This window comes from Antennarius striatus, chromosome 11 (assembly GCF_040054535.1).
Source record: "Antennarius striatus isolate MH-2024 chromosome 11, ASM4005453v1, whole genome shotgun sequence".
NCBI classification, from domain to species: domain Eukaryota; kingdom Metazoa; phylum Chordata; class Actinopteri; order Lophiiformes; family Antennariidae; genus Antennarius; species Antennarius striatus.
The window spans coordinates 11,825,277-11,851,587 of record NC_090786.1 but is presented as its reverse complement, the minus strand read 5'-3'; the positions used below and the strand labels follow the sequence as shown (position 1 = coordinate 11,851,587).

The following is a 26,311-nucleotide window of genomic DNA, read 5'->3' as shown; positions in this document are numbered from 1 at the left end:
TGCAAAATAAGAGTTATTTATATTTTATATCTGTCTCTGAAAACCCTTTTATTTGTCTCTCCTGGGACGGTATTTCATTTACAACCCGGAAACACAAGAGATGAAAAAGATCAGTTGGAATCATATTTTCTCTGAAATGTAAATTCAGTTCACAAATATAACACATTCTTTTAATCTGAGATTAAGTCACTTGACAGATTACATCTGACAGATTTGGTGCTTTGCAAACAAGACTGGTGGTAAAAAATGCAGTCATTGTGTCTGAATAATGTTTACTGTCTGCTCTGCCACAAAAACACATGTTATTTTAGGTAATGTCAACGCGATAGTTGAAAATTGTCTTTTGTATGTAAATGCAATTAAGATGGACCAAAGTGGTTCATGGGCATCATTGTCCAACACTGAACCTCCCAGGAAACCGTTTCTCTTAATCCATGTCTTCCCATTAAATTTCCAGACTTTAGGAGCTGAATCCTTTCTTGTTGCTACAGATAGTTTGACACAAGTCTGGTATCCCGTCAAGAGAAGAGATGAAGTCATTCAGTAGAATGTAATAAATTAGATTTCCCTGCAACATAAATGTAAAACAGCAGTGGTTCTGAAGCATTTTGACTCGTGACCTGTGTTGTCAATTCAGTTGTTGTGCTTTAGCAATGAGTCAGAGCTTTAAACATTTTATGTACATTAAAAAAAACAAATTCTGATATACCCCTGAAGAGGTGGAAAAAGTGCTTCGTTTATCCCGTTCAAACGAGCAGCAACACCAAGTGAATAACAAACCACGCATGACAGATTGTTTATAATGCAGTGAGTCGTACGCATGGCACATACCTGGCTCTTTTACAAGTTGCCCTTTGGCGGCATTTGCGTGCGTGAGTCCTACATGAGCGTTTCTGTCGTGCCGTCAGTGATGTATTATAATAACAAGAGTTATTGTCTGAAAACTGGGTCTTGCTCTCTCATCTAGTAGCATGAATAAATGTCATGTTGATGAGGGAAAAATGTTTTACTGGGGCATTTCTGAAGGATCAGATCAAAAAGCAAAAACAGCTGCTGTTCTCTAAATGCTGCATCAGCAGAGGTAACATTTTCTTTTGTAATGCCTTCACAGGACAAAGACTTAAACTAAATATGCAGGTTTTGTCAACACGCCTGCCTTGAGATGCTCCTACAGGATCTGATTCCAGCAATAACGCCGGTGCTCTCAGGCACAGTGGCTTCATTTACCTCTCTGTGAAAATGTGACAAGGGAACTGCAAATAAATACAAGCAATGATGAAAAGAGGCTGAAGTACAAAGTTTTATTTCAACTCATTTTGACTGAAATGCGAAACAATCCACTGCCATATTATTCTGTCTGTTAGATTAGCAAAGGAACTATATCTTGTGCACAAGCATGGCGTAACATGCAAATAGAGATCCAAAGTAAAATGTGACTTTACAGTGACAGAAGTTTAATGATAACTAGGTTAGCAAATAACAAATAGTGATTTATAATAAATTGGTGCATTTTTATCCCATTAAATTATAAATATTGAATTCTGTGGTGTTGGTCTTTGCATGCTTTTGGCTACCATGCTACTATTTATCATATTTTTTGCAACACATCCAACTTGAGACAATCCTTTTTAACAGAACGGTGTTTCACAAGTGGCATTTTAACATTCACAACAACTTCCAAAACACAATGTGCAAAATTACAAAATAAATATGCCTCTCTTAACATCTTCTTCATGGTTTGCATTAAAAATGGCTCATGAAACACATTTCACATATCGACCTTGGCACCTCCCATTAATATTAAGATACGTTCTCCTTGCTGTTACCTTGAAGAAAGAAACAGCAGTGTAGAAAAAAACTTCATGCAGTGTTAGAAGGTCACTACATGTCGAGTTTGGTCTAACAAGTATGAGTTGAACAGAACCAAGGACACTCTCTGCACACAAAGAGCCGCTATGTGAAGAACAAACGTTGCTTAGTAAGACACTGCAGACAACAATTTTCATTCCAGATGAGTGGAAGCAGAGCTGTGGGGGCAGAGACTCATACTGTCGTCTCTATCCAGCCTATCATTCTCTTCTGGCTCATCTGTCCACTAATGATGGTGAGTTTTATTTCACTGCTCATTAAAAGAACATCTTTGCAGCCGGTCCAGCCATCTTTTCCTGGTTGGCGGTGGTATCCCCAGGCATTAAATTAAGGCAAATTCAAACTGACCTGTCCTCATCAGACCTGAAAACCATGAGCAGGACAGATGGGAATAAACTATTCAGGCATACTGTAAGTGCCAGCAATATGCCTTCACTCCAGATCATTTTTAGCTGTTTTGCAGCATCTTTACCTGACTGTGCCATGGATTTTTGAATGTTAACTAAAACACCGATTTAAGCACTTTTTGCAGGGATGTGCAAGGCAAATATTAAAAATAAACCTCTAATCTTATATTTTAAAATCAGACTTTTAATGTGCAAAGTGCACCTGCACTTCTCCTTCCTAATCAGGTCATGACCCTTCACATGACCACAGTAGCATGCACAGAATGTCACATGCTGACGCCACAAGATTGTTAGATTCTACACAACATGACCTTATGTCGCAGGACCTATATGGAGGTGCATGGATTTTCTTATATGAGCATTTTAGTGTACAGTGAGTTTTATTTTGGAATAAAATAGGATATAAAAGCAGACCCATCTGAACATGAGAAGATGAGATAATAGGGAGCTTGAGTGTTTCATTCTGCTAATCTCTCAGGAGATCTCCAACCCTTCTCGGCCTCCTTCTGAGGTAAGGTCAGGCTTGTCATGAGACGAGCGTTTAATTAACGCGGCCCCCTGACAGGAAAACAACAGACTGAGGCAGCAAGGAGACACTGAGCGAGGAAAAAAACAACAGTTTGATATTAAACGATGATGAAAACTAGTCCACAGGTATATTTTTTTTTAAATTATGTGACTGTTCTTTCCACAAAGGCATAACTGCAGAATAACGTGAGACCCTGTGAGTGAGGAGAACAATGCTACCTTCACTCTGATTACAAGAAATGAAGCTGGTCTTTCACAGATGGGCTCCTCTCATAAATGAAATATGTTGTCAAATTGTTAACTAGTCTGAGATGATAAAGTTTATTTTTAAGTGTGATTTCAGTGTGTTTTCACTTGGTCACAGCTGAACGAAACAACCCAGCAGTCAGATCACTGAGCTGTTTGGATGTAAATGAATGTACAGTATATCCAGATACCACCGTGCCTTCATCTAACTAATTTAAGAGATTCCCTTAAGTACTCGCTTGGCAACCTGTCTGTGCAGGAGAGTAAATTATAAAAAACGTTTTACCTTGGATGCTTTTGGAGAATTAATGTGTCTCAGTCTCTCATTTTGAGTTATAAAGTCAGGTCAGGCGTCACTTAGCAGTGGATTCAGCTGAGGCATAGTCAGTTTGTTCCTTCCATACTTTTGTGTCAAATGAGGCGCAGCAGTCGCAGCATCAGCCTTCGCCACCGACGCTCTTCTGTTGGGCAACCAATCAAAAAGCTCCTCTGGCCTGCTTCTTCTTTACTGGTTACACAAGACATTACCTTCCACTGTGCTTTGAAACTTTTTAAAGTGCACTATAATCAATAATACTGTCATTCTTTCCTTCAAATTTTGTAACAGTTGGTGGAATAATCATTATTTAATATGATGTTGTTTGTGATATTGTTTAATTGCCTATATGTTTGATTGCACATGTTGTTCATGATGGATTGTGAGCGCAAAGCGGCTCCAGCACATTAATGCTCAACTGTTTGGTTGAGTTTAATGAGTTGGTCATTCATCTCATATTAGGCAACATTAATACTCATTTATGTTTCCAAATGTTTTAAAAAATTATAGTTAATTGTAGCAGTCCATGATTTCACTTTTTAATTAACAACCGACATAAAACTAAATGCATCATATTTTTAAATTAGCGTTAATAGTAATATTTAAGAATGATTAGTTCACTATCTCTAAATAAAGGCTGGTGAAAAATGTTTTGTGTGCCATGAATTGGTGGTTTTTTTTGTATTACTTACTGCATTTCAATATTTAAACATGCATCAAAAATGCCTCGCTCACAAAGTTCATCTGCCTCAGGATTTATCTAGAATCTGTCAATCTTATGTTTTAAAAATTGATAGGCCATCTGCACACTTGTCAGTGCAAACAAGCTTCGGCTAGCCGCCCTCCAGCTGAAATCGAGCCAAAGATGGCCACCACACAGCAGAGGCTTTCACATGTATTTGTATTCCTGTGGGGCTTCGCTCTTTGTTAGAAGTCGGCCTGTTCCGCTTTGTGCTCTGTGGATCAGAGGAGTACAGATCCGTCTGTGGCTAAGTTGTCAGGCCTGGTGCTCAGATGAGGTGACAGGCTGACGACACATCCTGGCAGGATGGAAGTGAGGTAGATTACAGTTGGTCCTTCAATGGAAGTCCTCATTCTCTTGGTATTCACGGGGAAAATATGGGAATGAAAGTTGACAAACGTCTCAAATTTTCAAAAAGAAGGAATGTCTCAATCCGGAAAACAATTCAAAGAAGTAAATATAGACAAGACTCTTATTGCTTTAGTTCTGAACAATAACGAGTCGAATGACAGGCACTTCAGCGCAGCAGTCCTCCCACCACAGGGGGAGCTACATCTCTCTACACAGAGCTCTCATCGGGCCTGGGCAGCAGCTGGGTGTGTTTTCTCTTCTCTAAAATCCTGTTTAGCTCCTCAGCGAAGGAGTGGCAAAGCGGTGACGAGTTTCCAGAGTCGCTCTGCCTCAAAAGCACGTAGCTGTTGCCGTTCATCCTCCTTAGGACGCTGGGTAGGGTTGCTGACAGTCCGTTGGGGAAGTCGTGCTCGGGAGAAGGAAGTTGTGGAGTTGGCGGGAGAGGCGGGGCTGGGGGAGGAGGCTCCTTATTGGACCTTGGGTGAGCCTCACCGGGGACGATCTGGAGGAATCCTCCATCCTGGATGCCGCTGCGATGCTGCTTTGAGACTCCGTTACAGACACCGTTGCCGTTACAGTGGCTGGAGATTGTCTTCAGCTCCAGGTGGGCGGAGTTCCTGTGCGGTTTTCTACCCCTGCTGCCCCTCCTAGTGTAGGCAGCAGCTGCGGTGCGTAGTGAGTATTTCCCTCGGTCGCCCACTCGAAGGCAGACGCCCACGTAGATGAGGACCACAGTGAGGACCACGCACAGTCCTCCAAGGATGGTGATAAGCGACAGGTACATGGCCTCCATCTCCCTGGGGGAAAGCAGTTCTGAGTGGGGGAGGAGAGGGGCGACGGGTGGGGGCTGGGGATTCTTGGAGGAGGGGCGCTCCGTAGGCTCCAGTGCCCCGCTATCGAGACTGTCATGGTCTTTTCCTGGCTCCACCAATGGGGGAGCGGGCAGGTTCAGGTGGACTGTGACATTGAAGGAAACCATGGTGACCCTGATGTTGTTCTCCACAGTGTAGCAGGTGTACAGCCCACTCTGGTTCCGCCGGACCTCAATGATTAGCAGCCCATCGGTGCCGATTCTGAAGCCCGAGTTGAGGCCGTAGCCCACCAACTCGTTGCCGTCCAGAGTCCAGAGAGGCGTCGCCAGGTTGGAACTGAGCTCACACTGCAGCAGCACATCATCGCCCACCCGCACCATGCGGCTCCGTGGAACGAAGGCTGAAACACACACATCAGCACGGGGGAATTTCATTCCACTTTTGGTTTAAAGGAAAACTCAATTCACCTCAACATTCAACAAAAGTCTGCCCACTCCAATCACATAGCGTCAAATTCTTGCCATCAGAATGCACAGACAGCAGCGCAGAGAGAAGAGACGCTACTTTTTTTTTGTTGCTGTGAAACCGTGAAGTGAGAAAAGGCATTCACCTGCCTTGAATATCAAACAGACATCTCTCTAGAGATGGCAAAAAATGTGATTAAAGGGAGGAGTCGTCAATGCAATGTGCATAATTAACTTTTAAAGATGCGTTCATGCCAAATGATGACAACGATGCATCTTTTGAATCCTTCCAAACACTCTATTTCCTGTCGCACCTCCTTCATTTACTGCATGAAAAGCAACATTTTTTCTATTGTTTTTTAACGGTGGAAGTGAACAGCAGATGTCGGAGGAGGTTGCTGCGTACCGTCTTGTGTGTTGTCACATCCCGCGCTGCCCTTCTGGACATCCTGGACTAAAGTTGATCTGAAAAGATTGGAAAGAAGAAACAATTACTGCTCCTCAAATGTACCAGTGATACCAGCAACAGCACTGCTGCTACATACACTGGAGCATTTCAGTGGCGCTATATTATCCTCCATTCATATATCTTATATTAGCTATTGCATCAATAACAGCTTTGTACTGATTAATGAAATCTGTCCAGATTAATGTGTACGGTTTAAGTACACAGCTGCATGCAGTGTTTACTATCACAGCCTGCAGCAACCTGCTGCTAGTGCTTACGCAAAAGACACTGTGACAGGGTGTCGCTCTGACTCTGCAATTTAGTCAAACCAAACACACAAAAGGTCACCTGCACACACACACGCACGCACAAACATCACTCACCTGTCTGTGTGTGCCATGATGTCCACACACTGGGCTCCATTCCAGGCACAGTGAGGGTCCCTGGAAAAGATGCAGTCATAGCAGGAAGCATATCTACGACAGTTGGAGAGGGGAAGCTGCACCACGCCTGAGGGAGAGCTCACGTACACACTCATCTGAAATGGAGGGAGGATTATATTGTAGAATGTGTGTGTGTGTATGTGTGTGTGTGTGTGTGTGTGTGTGTGTGTACACGCATTTGAGTTTGTGACACGCCACCTGTTTTGGAGATATCAGAACATTGGTAACAGGTTGCTGATCTTGGAAGAGCTGCAGCTCCTCAATAATGTGCAGCTGACCCTCGACCTCAACGGCTTTATGTAACCAGCCTTCATCTGAGTGAAGCACAGAGAAGAGGAGCATTGGCATTAAAAGGAGCACACCGACACACTTCTGCTGGCCAGGTTTCAAAACAACTGTGTTTCAATTTCATGCCTTTAAGGAAGACAGTGATATTTATTCAGCTCACTATGAAGCATAAATACATTCACAAACACATGAACCTACTTATGGAAGGTTTTGTGCTACATATCCTGTTTGTTTTTTTTAATCACAGAACCCCATTTAAGATGTCTGGGTTTTTCATTCTTTCACTTGTTTCATCTGTCCAAACCATTACACTGCTTTAAAGACTATGTTCAGATGTTATTTTTTGTCTACTTTTTGAATACAGCTAAACCTCGGCTTATTTCACTATTAGGTTCCAGGAGACGGGACATAAAAACAACGTATGTTGAACTTGTCTCCAGGCTAAACCGAAAGATACCATTCACGGCTCTGTGCTGTACTTAATGAATGCATTTTCAATAATATATGGGTAATACAATTTGTATTACGCTTACAAACAATTATTAGGGGCTAATAATATATATGGTGTACCTGATTTTATGTGCTTTTAATGCTTTTCCTGTGATTTTACGATTCCAGTATTTGTGGCGGACAGACGTAAAGTTGACTAAAATGATGCAAACGTGATTTTTATTTCTCTGTGCTTTTTTTTCTTGAAAACCAATGTAACTCAAAACAACGTAAGTCGAGGTACACCTGTAGTGATTTCTGGATGGACTACGCTCAGGAATACTAGATGATATAATTACATTTTTGTGCTACAATACAAGAACATGCATTTTTATTATTTATGATGTGACAGAATGACAGTGGTTACTTGAGTAAAACCTCCTACAAGAAAAATGGAGGCCTGTCATGAATTCATACACACCTGTGCCCATGTATAACACATGGTACTGATACTCATCTAAGCCCTGGGTCCTATGTACAGCCATGTGTGTGTAGTCTATTGTCCTCTTGAACAATAAGGGTCGCCGGTCTAAAGCCTGGACCTGCTGGGACATCAGAGGATGCCTTCTGACAAAGTCCAGCACATCATCAGGCAGGGAGGTGGAAACGTTTATGTCCCTGGCCCTCAGAGAGTCAGTTATACACTGTAGTGAAAAAAAAAAAAAAAAAAAGAGAAAGAAACTACAATAAAAGATGAGCGACAAATAAGCAAGTAACAAGCAACACGGCATGAAGTAGGCTGAAGGGACACGAGAGACATTTTTGGCTCATCTGTAATAAATTTCTCTCTGAATAGACTCAGATAGTCGCAGGCAGCGAGGACGCCACAAGGCTTAGCGAGATAATCTGCGGGACGGTTTAAAGGGATCAAAAAACGAAATGCAAGATTGTGTCAGGTTAAAACTGGACTTTTCACTTGGACATGAATGAAGTCTTACGAGTTCGGCAGCTGTGTAGTGCTGATATGTGGCTGACCCAACATCTCTCTGCACCTGACTAAGGGACCAACTTTCCTTCTTGCTTTGTCCTTTTCAAACGACTTCAGCTGACTCCTCTAACAGGCTTTCATGCTCACAGATTAGTAGCTTTAATAGCAATGACAAAGTTAAGTCCCAAAATGTCAAAGTGACACTATAGTGGATAATATCAGTACTCACTAACAACGCCGTGGACCTGGCTGTCTTACTATTCACTGTCACTAAAGCTACAGGCCAGAGTTAATCTCTATTAACTAATGGCTTCATTGAGATAAGCTGTTGTGTTCTGAGCTTCATCCTTCAGGCTTCCACGCTGCTCTCCATCATTTTCCCTCCAGCTCTACTTCTCTTAATGCAGGGGTGTGACATTCATTTTCACCGAGGGCCACATCAGCATCATGGCTGTCCTCAAAGGGCCAGATTTAACTAATAAATGTAACTCACTGTAATGTAAAATAAATGCAACTACTCCTGAATGTTAAATAACTGAATTTATTACTTATTCAGGTTGCAAACATTACAGTTGCACAGAAAAAATATGTTTGTTGTTGCTTTCGCGGGCCACATTTGGACCCCGGGCCTTGAGTTTGACACATGTGTCTGAATGCATCTTTATTTCGGATCACTTTTCTGATATTTATAGATAGAGACATTTTATTTCAAGCTTTGTCACAAATTCAAGAAATTGAGAAGCAAGCAGTAAATGTGCGTGAGCATGTTTGTTTACCGTTCCGGGTCGGGGGTCAGGGATCTTTCCAGTGTACTCCTTCCACTCAGAGTCGGAGTCCTGTTTTTCCATGTAAGGTCCCTGAAAGGCCTCTTGGACTTCAAACAGAGAGAAGCGACACACTGCAGAAGCCTTCACGTTTTTCCTAGAGACAGCAGTGCACAGAGAATGAGAGAAAAACCAGAGCACCGGCCTTGAACAACAACAGCGGTAAACCTAGTGTTGCCATAGGGACAGCAGTAGATCTAAAGTAGATCAGTGCCTCACCTTGCTGACAAGACAGAGAGACAAACGGCAGAAAAGCACAGTTGGGGCGGGGGGGTTAAATCTGATTAAAAGTCATACATCTCTGAAAGGAGTGGGAGGGGGAGCGACACTGGTTGGTAGGGAGGTGTAGAGGAGCTAAGATGAAGCAGAAAACGAGCTCAAGAGGAAAAAGCGAACCATTAATATTTTATTATAATCGAATATTATCTCGATATTATTCATTGTAAAGGCGGTCCTCAACATAAGAACATTCGGATATACGCACAAACATGTGCTGGCATATCTGGCAGCGACAACTGCAGCTCCCTTTTCTGCCCCTGCCCCCACCACTGCCTTCACGCATCTCCAGAACTCATCTCCCCCTCTTGCTGTTGTTATTTGTTGTTTTCTCTGTGAGCAGGTCAGAGAGCCAGGTTGTGTACCTTAGATACTTTACTGTTTATCACGGATGATAAAGCAAAGTCTAGTGAAGACAGTGGTAGTGGTGACCAGCTCTGATAACAACTCTACCTGTGACCAACAATAACTCCTCCCACTTCCTCCTCTTCCTTCTCACTAAAGGTAAGCTACATGCTACAGTACTGTACAGTTGTTCATCAACATCAACAGCTGACTGACTGTTGTTGGATCGGCTTAAAAACTGGTCGAGAGTTCCTTGAACTGTTTTCTTCTTCTTCCCTTCAAGAATTGCAAAGAGCAAAATCTTACTGTCAACTAATCTGAATGATTCATGAGTGATGCCTAATGGTAGATACTGGAACTATACCAACTATATGAACTATATGAAATTCAATAATAATGACTTACAAAAAACTCAACTTAAAAACAGCCTCTCAGAACCAGTTGTGTTTGTAATTGTGTTTTGAGGACTACCTGGGCTTGTTCTTAAGTCTCTTTAGCGATATTTGGTATTTTCTTGAGTCAGCCATAATAAAGTCAATACCTACTGTAGCCATAGGATTCACAGGAAATCAAAACATGCAGGTGATCCAACTCATTCACACCTTATTAACAAGGGTACAATCATTTGTTCTCTTTCTTTTAAACCAGAGCCCTTTTAAGGTTCATCCAAACCCAGCAAATTCACATCAATATGGCTTAATCATATGTCTTTAATTGTGAAGTATCAAGTGTAAATAACTTAGCTGAACCATTAAAAACCCATGCATCTACAAAACAGGACACTATCTGACGTTTTTGTTCTGAATATCATTTTTAAATTTACATGAGGCTGGAATAAAAAGTAAGAGCTTCTGTGAGGAGCTCCACCCTCAACAATGAAACCTGTCCTTGTGTGGAAAGACACTTGCATGGTGTGCAGCTTGAAGTTACATCATGCTTGTAATGTTATAGTTTTTATTTAAACATGATTTGACAGTGGTCCTTCTGTTAAATTTCAATACAAAATAGCCTCTCAGTGTGACTCCTTGACTGTTATTAAGTTAATTCCAGAAGACTCAAATCTCAAGGTCTGTGACTTTCTTTTTTACCATGGAAGACTTCATTTTTAATTGGTATTCAGACCTCACACTACTGCAAACTTCTCCAACCAACTTCTTTTTTTCAATTGTTTGAAAAAAGTTTTCCTTGCTCCTTCTCTTTTATCTCGACCCTTCCTGCCTTCTTCGACAATCTCCACGTATTGATTGCTGACTTTCATCATCGCCTCACTCATTTGCATTTGCTCCCTCAAATTCCCCCATCAGTCTGACAACAGAAACTCACCACTCCAATCCAAAGATGCCGTAGAAGAGAGTGTCTTGTGGCATCGGGCCGGGCATGACAAACATGTTGCGGAGCACGTTGAAGTGGAAGTCGTACTCAGGCAAGGAGCACATCAGCCTGGCCTTGAGGAAGGATGTCCACCGTTTCTGAAGAGTTAAACGGCCTCCCCGGTCCCCCTGAGGAATGAATGAACAAGGGACAAATGGAGGAGGAGGCAGAGGGTCAAGTGAGGTAAGGCCTGGAAAAAAGACAGAGCAGACTGAACAGTGGACCCAAGGTTGAACAGAAGGGGAGTTGAATTCCCTGAAGAGCACAACAGATGGCAAAGCAAAGCTTTAATGATATGTTCAATAAGCTTACAGCCTCTTTACTGGCTCCCAATAAAAACATCTTACTGAAGTCCACAGCTCTAGAACTCTAGGAAGTCACATCATTTTGCTTTTTCATTTGTGATGCATTCAACCTGACGCAAAATATCATACAAGATAATCCGCTGTAGTCACATATTCCTCTTACATTGAGCCTCATTGAGTCTGAAACCTCAGCGACAGGCTGCTCCTCAGATCACCAGGACCTTGTTACAAATGCATTCCGTATCTTACCCCTCATCTATTACAGCACATTCTCCCATCATCAGTCCAGACTTCACTCAGCCAGGCCTGATGCAAGGCTGCACATCACCATTGTTAAGCTGCACTTACTTTACAAACCCGTGCGACCCGTGCCACCCTGCTGTGGCCGGAGGTCGTGGGCTGTTCATGGCTGCTCTCCGTGAAGAAGTAGTAGATTTTGTCATCATCGCCGGTGCTGCTGCCTAAGCTTTCCCTCACCAGAGCAGATCCCACAAAATCTGCCTCTGCGTTTGGAGGAAAAGATTAAATTATTGTTTTATTATATTTGCTTCATAGCTGTGTGAGAAGAAATTATTAAGATTTTATTAATCAATTCTATGGCACTTCATGCAGTTTTAATAAATGTGTTCTGGTGTTGGACTGACAGACTACAGACAACCTGTCAGCAAAGGAAAAACTATGCTGTCAGGCCTTAGAATCAATTCATGTGACACAAGGAATATAAATAACGCATTAAAGCTCTAATAGAGTTTGTGTTGCTACTTCAGCAGAGTAGATAATTGCTGATATGGACGTCACTACTGGTGTGAAGTACACGGGTTGGTCAGCTCACCATTTAGCCAGCGGGTTGGGGCATCTTCTGTCTTCAGTATGGGTGCAGGAGAGTTGCGGCGAATATCTGGAAAACTCCTGAACTCATACTGGGAAGCAGTAAACATCTGCTGATCTGGAGGAAAAACAGTTCATATGAGTTTCTTGAGTGTTTTAGGAAACGTCTGGAAATGACCGAGAGGTTTTTAAAGTCTTACCTACGATGAGGGCGGTGTAGCCCGTTGTGGGCCCATAAGGACATTTGTCTCTGCCCTCCTCGGGCTGAGATGACATCACAAACCTCTCTTCTTCCTGTACAGGACACAAGAGGAAGACATTTAGTTTAATGGAAAACATCATAGAAAGAAAACCACACAAGGAAAAGACCAAAGTTAAGACAACAGCTGAATATGATGAATAATATTCCAGTGCTGCATGTATTAAATGTCACTTGAAAAGCCGTAACGTATCTGCATTGACATACGATGTATGCACAGAGCGGACTGAAGGCATGAGTCCCACACACGTAAAGATGAGTGGCGTTGAACCTCTGGAGGAAGCGGATGTGATTAAAACACTCCGTCTGCAAGAAGAAGCAGAAAAAGATCGTAAGATGAGTCCCAATGAACAACAGAGATCAATAGACGTGACAAGCAGACAAACGATGGCAAGAAAGGACTGAGGGAGAAAGAATAACAAAACGTGTACCTTATTGTCTTTTCCCTTGAGCAGACATTGGCGTTTTTGCTCCAGGGAGGCTTCCCACTCAATCTAACGCACAGCACACAACATACAGTACATTAAAAGAGACAAGGATGGTTTCATCACTGGCACCAACAAATTAAATTCCACAAAAAAATACACAACAGATGAGTTGTAATTTTTACTATGTGTCTACAGTATATACTGTGTGTGTGTTTGTGTGTATGTGTGTTTGTCTACATATACACACATATACAGTATATATACATATTTACACACACAATATACATATGTACACACACATATGTACACACACACACACACACACACACACACACACACACACACACAGTAAGCATTTTCAACTAAAGCTTCAGGGTTTATTGCCACATTTCGTTGCATGTTTTCTACTTCAGTAAAGTTGACTAATCTCTTATATTTGCTTGAGGAGACACGCAGACCAAACAAAGGCATGAAATCAGTAAAATATCAACAAATATAAAAACTACTTCCTTCTGGCAATAAGACGCCGTCTGGATGGCAGCAAATGTTGTTAGACGTGAACACACCTTCACCACGTCATCACAAAGCCTGTTTTTTGAATCTTTAAGTCAACAGAAAGCTAGATGGGACTTTTCCCTTTGAACCCAGAGGACACAACATTCACAGTTTCCAAAAACTATTTGGAATTTGAACCCAGCATTCGAAATAGTGGAAAGAAGGACCGAATGTGACCTTCATTCAGTTCTGGCCCCTCATGGGCAAAAGTCTCACCAAACTCTCTGAAGCCTTTGACAATTTTATTAATGTATTTTGGTCTTTAAGCTGGTTGCAGTTGTGCAAAATGTTTGGGACAGAATGTTTTACTGTTGCACTTGTATTTGACATCCCTTAATGGCCTGTCATAACCAACCTCTTAAAGTGTAGAATGGTCTTCTCCATCTTTTGTTGCTTCTGTCCCAACATTTATGAGACATGTTGCAAAACAAACACATATTTACACAAATCAATACAACTGATGGGGTGAAACTTTTGGACTTTGTTTTCAATTGAATTGTGTGTCAAAAATAGGATTAGGATATCATCTGCTTTCTGAATGCTTTTAGAACATTCCAGGTACTGCAGAATAGCCGAGTCGTAGAAGTGGATTTATTCTGTTTCTATTTAGAGTCAGAGTTTACAGTAGGTTCTTTCTCATTTATATGTACGTTCATGCAAAACATTTGAGTCATTGCGACTACACACACCCACACAGACACACACAAATACACATGGGGTAACAGTCGAATGAATATTGTTGACTAAAAAAAAAACTGTGGAATAGTTAATGAAGCCACGGCAGAGTTACAGATGTGACAGAGGAAGAACACAATCTACCGCAACACCGACGCAAACACAACTCACAGCGAGAGCGGGCTCGGCTGAGATGTCAGAGGCGTTGAGAGCAAACACAGCCCCCCGGGCGCCGACGTAGAGACGCTCGCTGTCAGCCTCCAGCAGCATGGTGCTGTAGTTGACTGCAGCAGATTGGAAGCGCCCACAAACCTGGACACCTGAGGAAGAGGAGGACAGGAGAAAGGACTGGTTGTGCGTGAGGGAGACATTTTTCAACCTGCCTCCGTTAAAACTTGCTGGTGAAGCAGAGACTTTTATTCACCACACATGCTCCTCAGTGGATGAATGTGTGATGTGTTATCAGTTAATTTCTCATTTCAGTGAAATGTTGGGGAATGTTGAGAAATAATTTCATGTCAGTTGGAGGAATAACAATGGAGACAACCCTTTCTTTCCCCATCTGCTATTATTGCACAGAAACAGCTTGATCAATTCATAGCTCCATATAACGCCGCTGGTTTTGATTATTTATTTGTCTGTCTCTATGGGAGTTAGTCTGGATCAGACAATTCTACTGTTCATATTTTATTAATAATATTTCACAATTTCATATCTGTAGTAAAACTGGACATGTGTTATCTTCAAATGTACGAGATGCTTTGATGCTGGTGAATATGCATACATGAACCGAACTCTCTCATAGGCCTTAAAAAGATCACTAATGTGCATCAAGTCATCAGAGCTGGGCGAAGCATGAGGAGACAAGTGAGAAGTTTTTCAATCAATCCTGACAGCGTGACAATGAAGGGAGGGATAGAAATCTCTCCATCATCTGTGATGAAACATCTGTGCATAGAGCTAGATTCTCGCTCTTTCCTTCTGATGACCAGGAAATGTCTTCAGATTGAAAGGACACAGTTCCTTTTGGTGAATTTCATTCCTTTTTATCTGCACAGAAAATCTCTTTGCGTGTTTTTGGATGTTCCTTGTGTTTGGTCTAAAATAAGTCAAATTCATGATAAATGAGAAAATGGGAAGAGTGTGATGATTATAAATCGCTGCTGTATCAGATGTGATTCGAGCACAGATCATTAATCAGTAGCAATCTGATGGTCAATCACCATTTTTAAATAGCCATAAAAAGCCAGGATCTGTATATTCCTATCTATCACATGTCAGAATCTTCTGTTTGTTGCATTTTAGACAATGACAAATTGAATTAGGGAAGATAATTTACAATTATTCCACCAGGAAAGCCGTTTCCACTGATGATTTCCACAAACTTTCATGACGGCATGGGGTAATATCAGGACAGAACCCATGATTTGGACTGTAATTCAAATGTTTATATGATGTATTTTTCTGAACGCCACAAAAACTACCAAAGCAGACAGCTCTGAAATCAGCAGAATGCAAGCATAAGAATAAGAATAGCATGTGTTTTAATAACATCTAAGGCTGCATCTGTGTTTGGGTAAGATGGTGTATTCCGAAAGGAAGAAGGTTGCTGGTTTGAAAGAAAATATGATATTTATAGCTCTAATGACGACAAACTGATGTTGGACAGGTATAAAACTGGACATGTTCATCAGGTCGTCTCTTGACAACAATTTCTAGAGATGAGAAAAACAAACATAGCACGAAAAAAAAAAAAGGCAGAATAAAATCATGAAAGAAGAAAGTGTTTAACTTGTGCACAGAATACTGTGAACATTGATGTCTTTTACGACATTTCATGACGGTGCATCCAATAGCTGTGGAAACCCACAAGGGAGGGGGTGTCAGTCCACACACACACTGGGATCCACTCTGTTTGACAGGACCAGATACTAACGTGGTTCACTCATGCAAACACTCAGCATGGACAAGTGTACACACACACACAGATACACAGACGCATACAAGACATACCGTAAAGTCATTGGCCATAGCCACAAGACGAGGGAGTGTTACGTAAGCTCCAAACATACACTCTATCAGGACTTAGCTTGTGTAACCGTGACTTCACCTGTTAACACACACACACACACACACACACACACACACACACACACACACACACACACACACACACACACACACACACACACACACACACACACACACACACGTCACAAAGAGTCTCTTTGCATGCTAGAACCACAACAAGTCAACTATGTCGTCAGCAAACAGCGTTTGTCTTTCTAAGCCATCACTGAACGTCGAACAGGTTTTCCTCTCGGATGTTTTGACGGCGCTCGAGTTGCCTTTCAGCTCAGCTCCTCTTTAGACTTCCCATTCATTTCCACCTGCCGTGCTGAAGTGTGGCTATCAAGTAACGTCATCATTAAAATTCCTCTCAGCTGCCGCCAGACATGATCCACCCCGCTCACATCAGCAGCTCCCATCCCACAATGCTCCTGGGTGAACAGGTGTCTGCTTTTCCTCCCACGTATCCAGCAGTAGGAAGGGGAACATTACCTGTGCAGGATTGTCAGAACAATAACTTTTCCTGTCTGATAAGATTGTTTTACTGTGAGTGAAGAAAATCCAATACAGCTGACACAATGCCTGAGTTTGACACGTGTAATCCGAGCATCGAGGCACATAATGCCCAACAGCTGGACCCAGGAAACTCAAAACAACCTGGGCGAGAGTTTGACGCAACGGAGAGAGATTTATTAGTTGATCTGATATTTACACAACAAACATTCTGGCCTTGGCTTTCATCTTAATATGGGAAAAGCATGCTAGGTTCATTGTACAGCAAAATGAGATAAAGGGGCAGTAAGAGGAGCCCAGATGGGATTATTTACAGAGCAAACAGTCTAGGACCTCGGCTGATTCGTACAGCACATAATGTTCAGAGGCTCTATGAAGCTCAAGACGTCGGATTGTGAGGTGACTGCCATACTCACCAATTCACACCAGCATCAAGTTTATTACATCCCGCTTCAAAGCGGTGATGTATTGTAATTGTCAGTGTTCATGTGTCCATTCGTCCGTCCGTTAGTGCACCAAACATCTTCGCAACCGTTGCAGATAGAAAGATGGAACAAAAAGCACATTACTCCGGCAGCAAAGGGGTTGAAAATGAGACGATGGCCTTGCGAAAACTAGGTAAAGGTCAAATTTCAACTTTTGTACACTCAGGAACCGGATAAGATAGAAAGATGAGTGAGAAGGCCAGTGTGAGTAAGACTATAGATCAAAGATAGTGCTTTGATCAGCGACAGTAGGTCAGAGCATTAGCTTGGATCTTTGACCTATGCAAGTAGGTCAGAGTAAAATTTTGAATTAAGGGGTGTCGCGGGATGTTGCAGTCTCTGACTGCCTTGTTTGAATTCATTCCACATCATTTGTCTTCTTCATAGGAAGTAATGCTGCAATGAGGAAACACAGGTGTGTGTGTAGGTGATGTAACTACGCTAAAGGTTTAACGGCTTTGAATTTAGGTTGCTAAGAAACATATATTTCAAAGATTAGTGGAAAATTTGCACATTGAAATCTCCTCATTAGGAGAACAGAAACATAGATTGGAAACAACGAGCATGGAGTAGTCCTGATCCTCCACCACAGCAGCTGAATAAAGATGTAAAAGAGTTACCTATCCTGTCCCTGTTGATTACAATTCTTATTTGCTGCATATCTGAGAGAATGTTTCAATTTTCAAAATGAGAACTAAAAAAGAAAATTGTTTTTTTGCTTTTTTAAAAAAAATCACTGACAATATCAAAAAGAATATTTCCACAACCACAACATGGAAAATTGTGCTGATAAAGTTTTATGAACAACATCATCTGAGACCATCTGACCCCACCCACTATATGCTAAAATTCAAATTGTAACCATGGAAACAATGGCAACACCAACAACAAAAGTCCCTAAACAGCAAGACACCTCCACTACTTGGCTGTAGTGTGTTTAATGGAAGGAAAGGAAAACCTGACATTGTTTGAACCCCCCCCCCCCATCCTCATTTTGTTTCTAGCGGAGGATTGAAAGAGAAAACAAGAGTGAATGAGGAGGAATAGAAAGTTAATGGAACTGAAAGGATAAATTAAAAGTAAAGGTAGAGTGATAGTAGCGGAGGAGGAGTGGATGAGAAACCGACAGAGCTGCAGGAGAAGAGATGAATCATCCAGGAGGACCTGTGGACTCACTGACGGTTTACAGAAACGGAGAAAAGGCGTCAACAAAAAGGTCTAATAGTGAGTGGAGTAACGGGGGGAAGGAGGGGTGGGTGGGTAGGTGATGTATTGTGAGAAAGACAACTGTTTACAAGAACAGGGGGAGGACGTCCCACACAAAGGCCTCATAAAGTCAACTTGGCCACAAGTCAAAGTGTGGATGTGAGAAAATCTCTCTCACACACTGTGCATCAACAAATGAATTCCAGGATCAGATAACAGCTTTAATGGAGTTACACACACAGCTGCCCACTCACGCACGAGAGAGAAACACTGTATATGGCAGTCTTGCGCCACACTACAACAGTTGTCATGGTTACTGGGTTTCTCAACTACCTGCGCTGGTGTTAGCCTCCCTGAATGCTCTGCGGGGATCTAGAAGCGAGCTTTTCGTGTCTGTATCACCTCGGGCTGCATGCCATCACTCACAGATAAATGAATAATAATCACAGTCCAGTTTAAAAAACAAAACACAACTACGAAATGATGGCAAATGTGAGACTGAAGAGGAAGAGTCGGGGGGGTGGGGGGTGGAATGTAAAGCAACCCTGAATGCAGCATCTGCAATACTAGAGAAACAAATAAATCATTTCTTCTTCTCAGTTTAAAAAATACCTCCTAAACCACAACATTTAATGTAATTATATTGCACTGAACTGAATTTTTATTCATCATAATTTTATTTTAAACATTTGAGGGTCAAATTCTATTCAAAAACTACTGGCGTGATGTGAAGGACGGTGCTTTAATGAACACGTTTCCATTCTAGTCTGGCTGATAACCGACAGCGCTTTAAGCCAGCATTCACCCATTCACACAAACCATCTTACATCTACGGGGCTGAGGATCGACCCACCGTGACTCTGAGAAGTTCTTCCTCCTCAGCCAAAGCGGCTCCAACGAAAGATCTCTCTGGATGCACATATTGATTCAATGATCAATAACCCAGCTTCATTGTGAAACATAGATAAGCATTTATTATGAAATTCCCACGGCATGTCACAATAGTGAGGAATAAAAAGACAGCGACGATGTACACCCCTCCCCTACCCCCCTCCCCCTCAGAGGATGATGGCTCTGATTCAACGTTGTTAGACTGCAAAAGTTGCAAACAGATGGAATTCCATCTGTGCTATCCTGTTGGAATCTGAAGTGATTTAAAGCAACTGTGATTAAAATATACAGTATATACAGTTTATAAATAATAAATGCACTTCTGTAATAATGAGAAATGAGAATATGAAAGGCTTGTTGAATTTTAAACTAATTAATGAGATGTAAAACAAACCAAATAATATTCCCTAGAACATTTGCTTTGTTTCTGATCTTTGTCAGGAAATATTCATTATTAGTGTTTGTGTGTTACTGAGATCCAGTTAAAGGAAACGTGGTTGAAGTTAGTTTAAGTTTAGCAGCCTCTTCTGTAACCGATTTATGGATCAGAGAATCAATAGAACATGAACACGACGTTACCAAACACAAACACTTTAAAACAAACTCCACTGTGTGTGTGTGTGTGTGTGTGTGTGCGTGCATGCTTACCGCTGCTCAGCACTGTGATTCGTGGCGTCACATCCAGGTCCAGCGGCGTTTGGAACGGGTAGCCGGCTGCAGCGACCACACAGCAGCTCAGCAGCAGGAGCTGCACCGCCGAGGACGGAGCTCTCTCCATCTCCTCCAGGCGTCTCATGGAACACACACTCTCCAGCACAGCTGCACACGCATGCAGGGGCACTCACACAAGCATGTTCACCCTATGAATCACACACACACACACACACACACTCCTGCACAGAAAGGCACTCTGACAAACGCTGGCAGGCAGAAAGACAGCCGCTTTCGCCCGCGGTGTGGAAAGAACTGAAAAAAACAAACAAACCAGACAAAATCATCAGTGTTAGCTGTCATTTCAACAGCAGAGCAGACAGATAATGATGTGACTGTGGGGACATGTCATCTTAAAACGACACAGAAGTTCAAAATGATGGCAAAGTTGAGTGGAACACTTCCAACACATGAAACAAACTAATTTCTCAATGATGTCCACAGAGATGTTCGCTCTACAAATATCAGAGGCTCTGGTGGATCAATTATTGGTTCACTGTGCTGCAAAGTCCAGCACGGGGAGGGGGGCAACAACAGCCGAGTCTAAACACGTCCAAAAAAATACCATCGACCACAAGAGACCGTAAATCAGAGATGTGTGCATCACGGGCAAAGACACGAGGATGAAACGGTGATGTGAAGTGAAGCAGACGGATGCGGTCTGACGCCGGTTCAGACGTACCTGAGAGGAGCCGGATCCACCGGAGGACGGAGAGAGCAATATGATCGTCTCTAAGATGTGCTTATGTGTGTGTGTGTGTGGGGGGGGGCTGTGAATACCAATGTTTCTCCAGCAGAACAAGACTCTGCTTTTGGGAGGAGTGAAGGGAGAGGAGGGGAGAGAAAGGAGAGAGAGACAGTGTGTGTGTGTGTGTGTGTGTGTGTGTGTGTGTGTGTGTGTGTGTGTGTGTGTGTGTGTGTGTGTGTGTGTGTGTGTGCATGCGCGCCGAGTCCCAACATCCAGGTTTCTTTGGAAAGAAAACTGGATGTTGGGACTACAAGACTACATATATGTAGACTCACAGTTAAAATGTGGACGTGTCCTGCTGGTTTTTAAATTATATTTAAGAATGTCCCTATAGGTGTGGCGATCCATCTGTTCTCTGCTGTTTGCAGATTTTTCAGATTTAGACATCGCTTCTTCATTTTGTGGTCATTCCCTGTTTGATTGGACATGAAGACATGAAAACTACAGCAGGTTCAGAAGAACTCTACACACGTTAGCAATCCTGAAGTGAAGTGACTTTTGAAGCGCCCGACTCTGAAATCACACCTTTGGAAAAGTTTTTAATAAAAGTATTCCTGATGGCAAATTGATTACTTTGACATTCAGTACATTTGGTATAAAAGTCAACAAGAACTGTCACTGATTGAATTCTTGTCTCTGCAAAACTGATGGCTAGAAGTCAATCTAAACGCACGGGCAGTGCAACGCAAAGCCTTTTTATGGACGTCCAGAGGTGAAGCAATAAACTTGCAAAACACACTGAAAACAAAGCTGTCTGATAACTTCTTGGAATAAAGCTTCTTGGGAAATCCCACTACTTCACTGGTGATAACTTTTTACAGGTAATTACAGCTCCATCCTGCTCACTAGGCTTTAGAGACGCCAATTATGTCAGTCGTGCATTCTCTGTCAGGATGTGCTGCCTCTCCTGAGGCCTGTCAAACACTGACGAGGTGTCAAGTGCCCCCATCAGCCTAATATAAGCTCCTGTTAAAAGGTGGCAGAGGAGATGCACTGAGGGGCTCTTTAGAAGTCATTTATCTGACTCACGCACACCGAAGCCTTCAAACGGGCTGACAGGGTCTTGGCCCTTTCAGTCCCAGTCTGTCAGTCACAAACGGTCTTCATGTGGTCTTCTTCCAAGAGGAAGGGGAAGGATATCAAGATGGAAAAGTGTCACCAAGGGAAAGACAGCAAACCAAAGAGTGAAGAGACAGCATGATGTTCATGATTCCTTGTCTTCTAAAATTGATCACTCTATCAATGCAGACACTATCAGTTGTATTTTCTGCACTATAAGGCGCACTGGACAAAAAGGAACACCTTCAATGAATGGCCTGTTTTAAAGCTTTTTTCATATATAAGGCACACTGGATTATAATGCACTATGTTGGCTTTTGAGAAAATTAAAGGCTTTTAGGTAGGGCTTATACTGCAGAAAATACTTTAATTGGCCACTGGGCACAAGAGTCCAAACTTTTAGAGAGTGTAAGACATGAAAATGAGGCTGACACCAGGACTCTGCCTCCCACGGCCTACCACTTCTGATCTGTCTTCCTCCCGATCCCTCTGCCAGCCCTCAGTGTCCCATGACATTCATTCACCAAAATGGATTTTATCAGGCAATTATAAAGTATGTGTACACCTGCCTGAGCAGGGAGAATGGAGCAATGCAGTGAAGGCTCCATCAACACCAAACAACAACCATCCCCAAGGATTCCAAACCCTGTATTTGAGTGACTAATGGTAGAAAAGATTACAGTCAAAGCCATTGAGTTGAGCGCCTACTGAGACACACTGCCTCAAATCACTCTTGTCTGACAGACACAAAAGGAATCTGACAGAACTGAACTCTGTTTGTTCTGTCTGTTTACTCCCATACACACTAGATGAATGCAGCATCTCTAAAACTGACAGTTCAGACTGGAGTTATTCTGGAAATATAACAAAAGAGACAAAAAAAAAGCAAAACTGTATGGTCAGTGTGTTAGCGGCTTGCTGCTAATAACCATCTATAAAAGTGCTGACAACAACCTCAGTGTGTTTAACAGAATCCATTCTTTGGCGAGACTTCTCTTGGTTTGGTCCAAATATAGAAATGTTTTAAAGTCTAAAGTTCATAGTTTGGCAGTCGACAGAGGAGATTAGACTGACAAAGCACAAACAATGTCAACAGGATGTTAAAAGCTAATTCAGGCATGAATTAAATGGATTTTTCATGGAATCTACCTCAACATGTGAGGAGGAGGTGCAGTGGACAAATCTGTCTTCCAGCACACCCAGACGCTGCATTAGGTGTCCCACCCCCAGAATATGACACCTCCATCATGAAGTGCTGCTCAAATAATTTACAATCAGACTATAACTTTATTAGTTTTACATCAAACTACATTTTCCATCCAGCTCAGGAGCTTTTGATGATTTCTTTGACTCCTGATTGAACCTGCAGTTTCAGCTCCCGATTGTTCTCAGTCACAAGTCTGCACGGTTTCTTTTGTTGTTGTTTTTTAAATTTTCTGTTCCATGACATCACCAGATCCAGACTAGCTCATACTTTAATGTGTGATAGATGCTTGGATGTCATCACAGGATTGTGAAGCAAAATTATGTGCGTGATCCAGTAGAGTTCAGTCCATACAGCTGGACATGCATCTCTTTTTGGCTCTACCTCATAAATAAAGACGATGATTGTGATCAGCATCTTGGCCTCCACTTCTCCAAAGACGTCATCAAAATCTGTCCAAAACGTCTTTAGTGATTCCACAAACAAACAAACGACCCCTTCTTGGTGAAGGTGGTACTAGTGTTTTTGTGACGTGACGTCACAGACTGTGACAGACTGTGTTCCATGACATCACGGACTGTGACGTCACGTTCTCATGGTAGCTCCATTTGGACTGAGCTGAATCTCACTGACAGGCCGAGATATAAACAAAACTAAAAAGGTCATTATAAAAGTAGACAGAACCAACTGTTAAATTAGACTTGCGGTGAAAACTCACTAACTATATAAAATGGTGGAAAATTAAAATAAATAAATAAGTTATTATTATTTTAAAAAAATATTTATGAAACAAAACCGGACTGGACCGGACAAAAAAATAAAAAAATAAAAAAAATAAAATACAATTATTCCCACGTTCCCGGTCGGCGGACTGACATCCAGCCACCGACACGGACCGGGTCCACACACACCGACACGGACCGGGTCCACACACACCGACACGGACCGGGTCCACACACACCGACACGGACACGCAGCTACTGACACGTCAGGAAACGACAGAGCAGGGATTCACTCCACGTTTTTAAAATGTTCCACGAAACAAGTTGGACTGTTCACAAGACTACAGCAGAATGTCCGCAAAACAGATGGACTAAATAAGGCCACCAGGCAGCCATGGTGTTCAAAGCAGTCCCACTCCACACACACCAACACCAGTGAACTACTTAGTTACTACACCGGTGGAAGTATGTCAGGTCCACTACAGGTACATCCAGTGATCTCCGTGTAACGTTCAGTGTGTTTTACCTGAAACACGTCACGTCACCAATTCCACGCAGAGATGGACGCGGAGCTCCAGATGAGACTTAAAACCCGGGGACTCTGTTGAACACACCACAGCCCGTCCTCCACGCAGTACCCACGAACAGGTGGCCCGCCCGCCAGTGACGTCACCCCCACCCCCTAAACAGGTGTCAATATTTAACCGATTCTGATTGGCTGTTGATTGATTGCGTTTCAGCGACGAGTCCAAGCCAAAAGAAAACAGCACGAACGCGACTTGGCGGCCCCACGCTGACACCTAGTGGAGACGGGTGGAATTACACGTACGATGTCTATCTATCTATCTATCTATCTATCTATCTATCTATCTATCTATCTATCTATCTATCTATCTATCTATCTATCTATCTATCTATCTATCTATCTATCTATCTATCTATCTATCTATCTATCTATCTATCTATCTATCTATCTATCTATCGATCTATCTATCTATCTATCTATCTATCTATCTATCTATCTATCTATCTATCTATCTATCTATCTATCTATCTATCTATCTATCTATCTATCTATCTATCTATCTACCCAAATACCTTCCTACCTATCTATGTAATATTCCATTCTGTATTTCTTGATTGGATGTGATTTGTTGATTTGTGTTGACGCAGGTCTCACATCCCAGTAAATGTGGATGTTATGTAGACAGGGACTCAACACTTAATGAAATGCCACAGCAGAAAAATGTGCCCATTATTCTCTCCGAGATACACAAACCAAATGAAATAAAAGGCTCAGAAGGGATTTAGTTGGGGTAAATATCAGTAAATTACAAGATAAAAGTACTGTAATGATCACTACTTTGTTTGTGTTCATCACACTTCTCATTTAGACACAAGAGGCTCATGCTAATGTGCAGAGATCAATGAGGTTTGTGATCAGATGGGCAAAAACAACAGCTATCTATCAATCTGAGTAGGATTTTATTTCATTTTAACAGAACCTGTAATCTATTATAAATGTATGCATCAATTATGGATGTGAGCATTAATGTTGAATCCATTCTTTTATCTCAACTACTTATTGCAATTCAGCAGAGCTTTGTGAAGCCTTGGCGCTGTGGTTTAAATATTTAGCTGTAGTAAACCCATAATGCAAGAGAACAGTTTCAATGAGGAGAGACAGCACTGCTGGAGATGATGCTTCAAAAGATTTGCGTCTTTCATTGTAACGTCATGAACTGATAGATTGCCTGCCTTTAAGTAACATCTCAGACCTGTCGTCTAACATTCCAATTACAAATTGTTTTTACATTTTTGGACTCCAGATCTAAATGATCTGGTAATTGAGGAAGCAGATATACAAGCTAAGATGTTGAATGTGACATATATCACAATGCAATACATGCATATATTATATAACTAAACTCCAGCCTGTCTATCTGCAGGGTCACGACTTCTTCTTCACAATAAAATATATTGCTATTGGAATAATTTCAATGAAACTTTCTTTTTTTCCTTAATGGACGAATGAAGGGAAATTCTTTACATTTCCTATATTTTAAATCTGTTGTAAAACTGAAGGATGAATTTTCATTATTTCTAGTGAAGGCACTAGTGGGTTTCAGAGAATATTTTTTTCCATTGTACAGTCCCGTGTGAAGTAACACCTCATAAAAATCTTTATTTCATCTATGAAGCGCAGCAGTACCGTTCACCTCCAGACTCGGGGGATGTTTGGTATGACAGATAAATCTGTTCTGAAAACACAGTCACAAACTGTCACTTCAACTCTGTCATTTGTTTTTCTTGCGAGATGGAGCTCCTAAGATTATAATCAAGTCATATCATCAACATAAATTCATTAACAGTTCCAGGAGCGTCAGCTACCATTATTCCCTTGTGAGATTATAATATTTTACCTGCAGGTAAGTTAAACTTTGAATTTTAATTGTTAATTTTTTTGCCACAATCTGGTGAACTTGTGCTTTTTAGGTTTATGAT

At 41.8% G+C, this 26,311-nt stretch overlaps 1 protein-coding gene across 2 annotated transcripts; it reads right to left on the bottom strand.

Moving 5' to 3' along the window:
- Positions 1-1,287: 1,287 nt before the first annotated feature.
- LOC137604135 (semaphorin-4G-like) lies at positions 1,288-24,439 on the bottom strand. 2 transcript variants are annotated; one of them, XM_068328073.1, is made up of 15 exons: positions 24,333-24,439; positions 20,011-20,328; positions 14,369-14,545; positions 12,971-13,033; positions 12,747-12,845; positions 12,481-12,574; positions 12,285-12,398; positions 11,801-11,955; positions 11,100-11,275; positions 9,108-9,252; positions 7,825-8,047; positions 6,825-6,940; positions 6,567-6,721; positions 6,142-6,200; positions 1,288-5,671 (listed from the first exon to the last, which is right to left on the bottom strand). In XM_068328073.1, exons 3-15 carry the CDS (start codon positions 14,465-14,467, stop codon positions 4,668-4,670), a joined length of 2,502 nt encoding a protein of 833 aa, XP_068184174.1. In that variant the 5' UTR covers positions 14,468-14,545; positions 20,011-20,328; positions 24,333-24,439; the 3' UTR covers positions 1,288-4,667. The 2 variants fall into 2 exon arrangements, with proteins under 2 accessions (XP_068184174.1, XP_068184173.1); XM_068328072.1 differs by having other exon boundaries at positions 14,369-14,517.
- Positions 24,440-26,311: the final 1,872 nt, after the last annotated feature.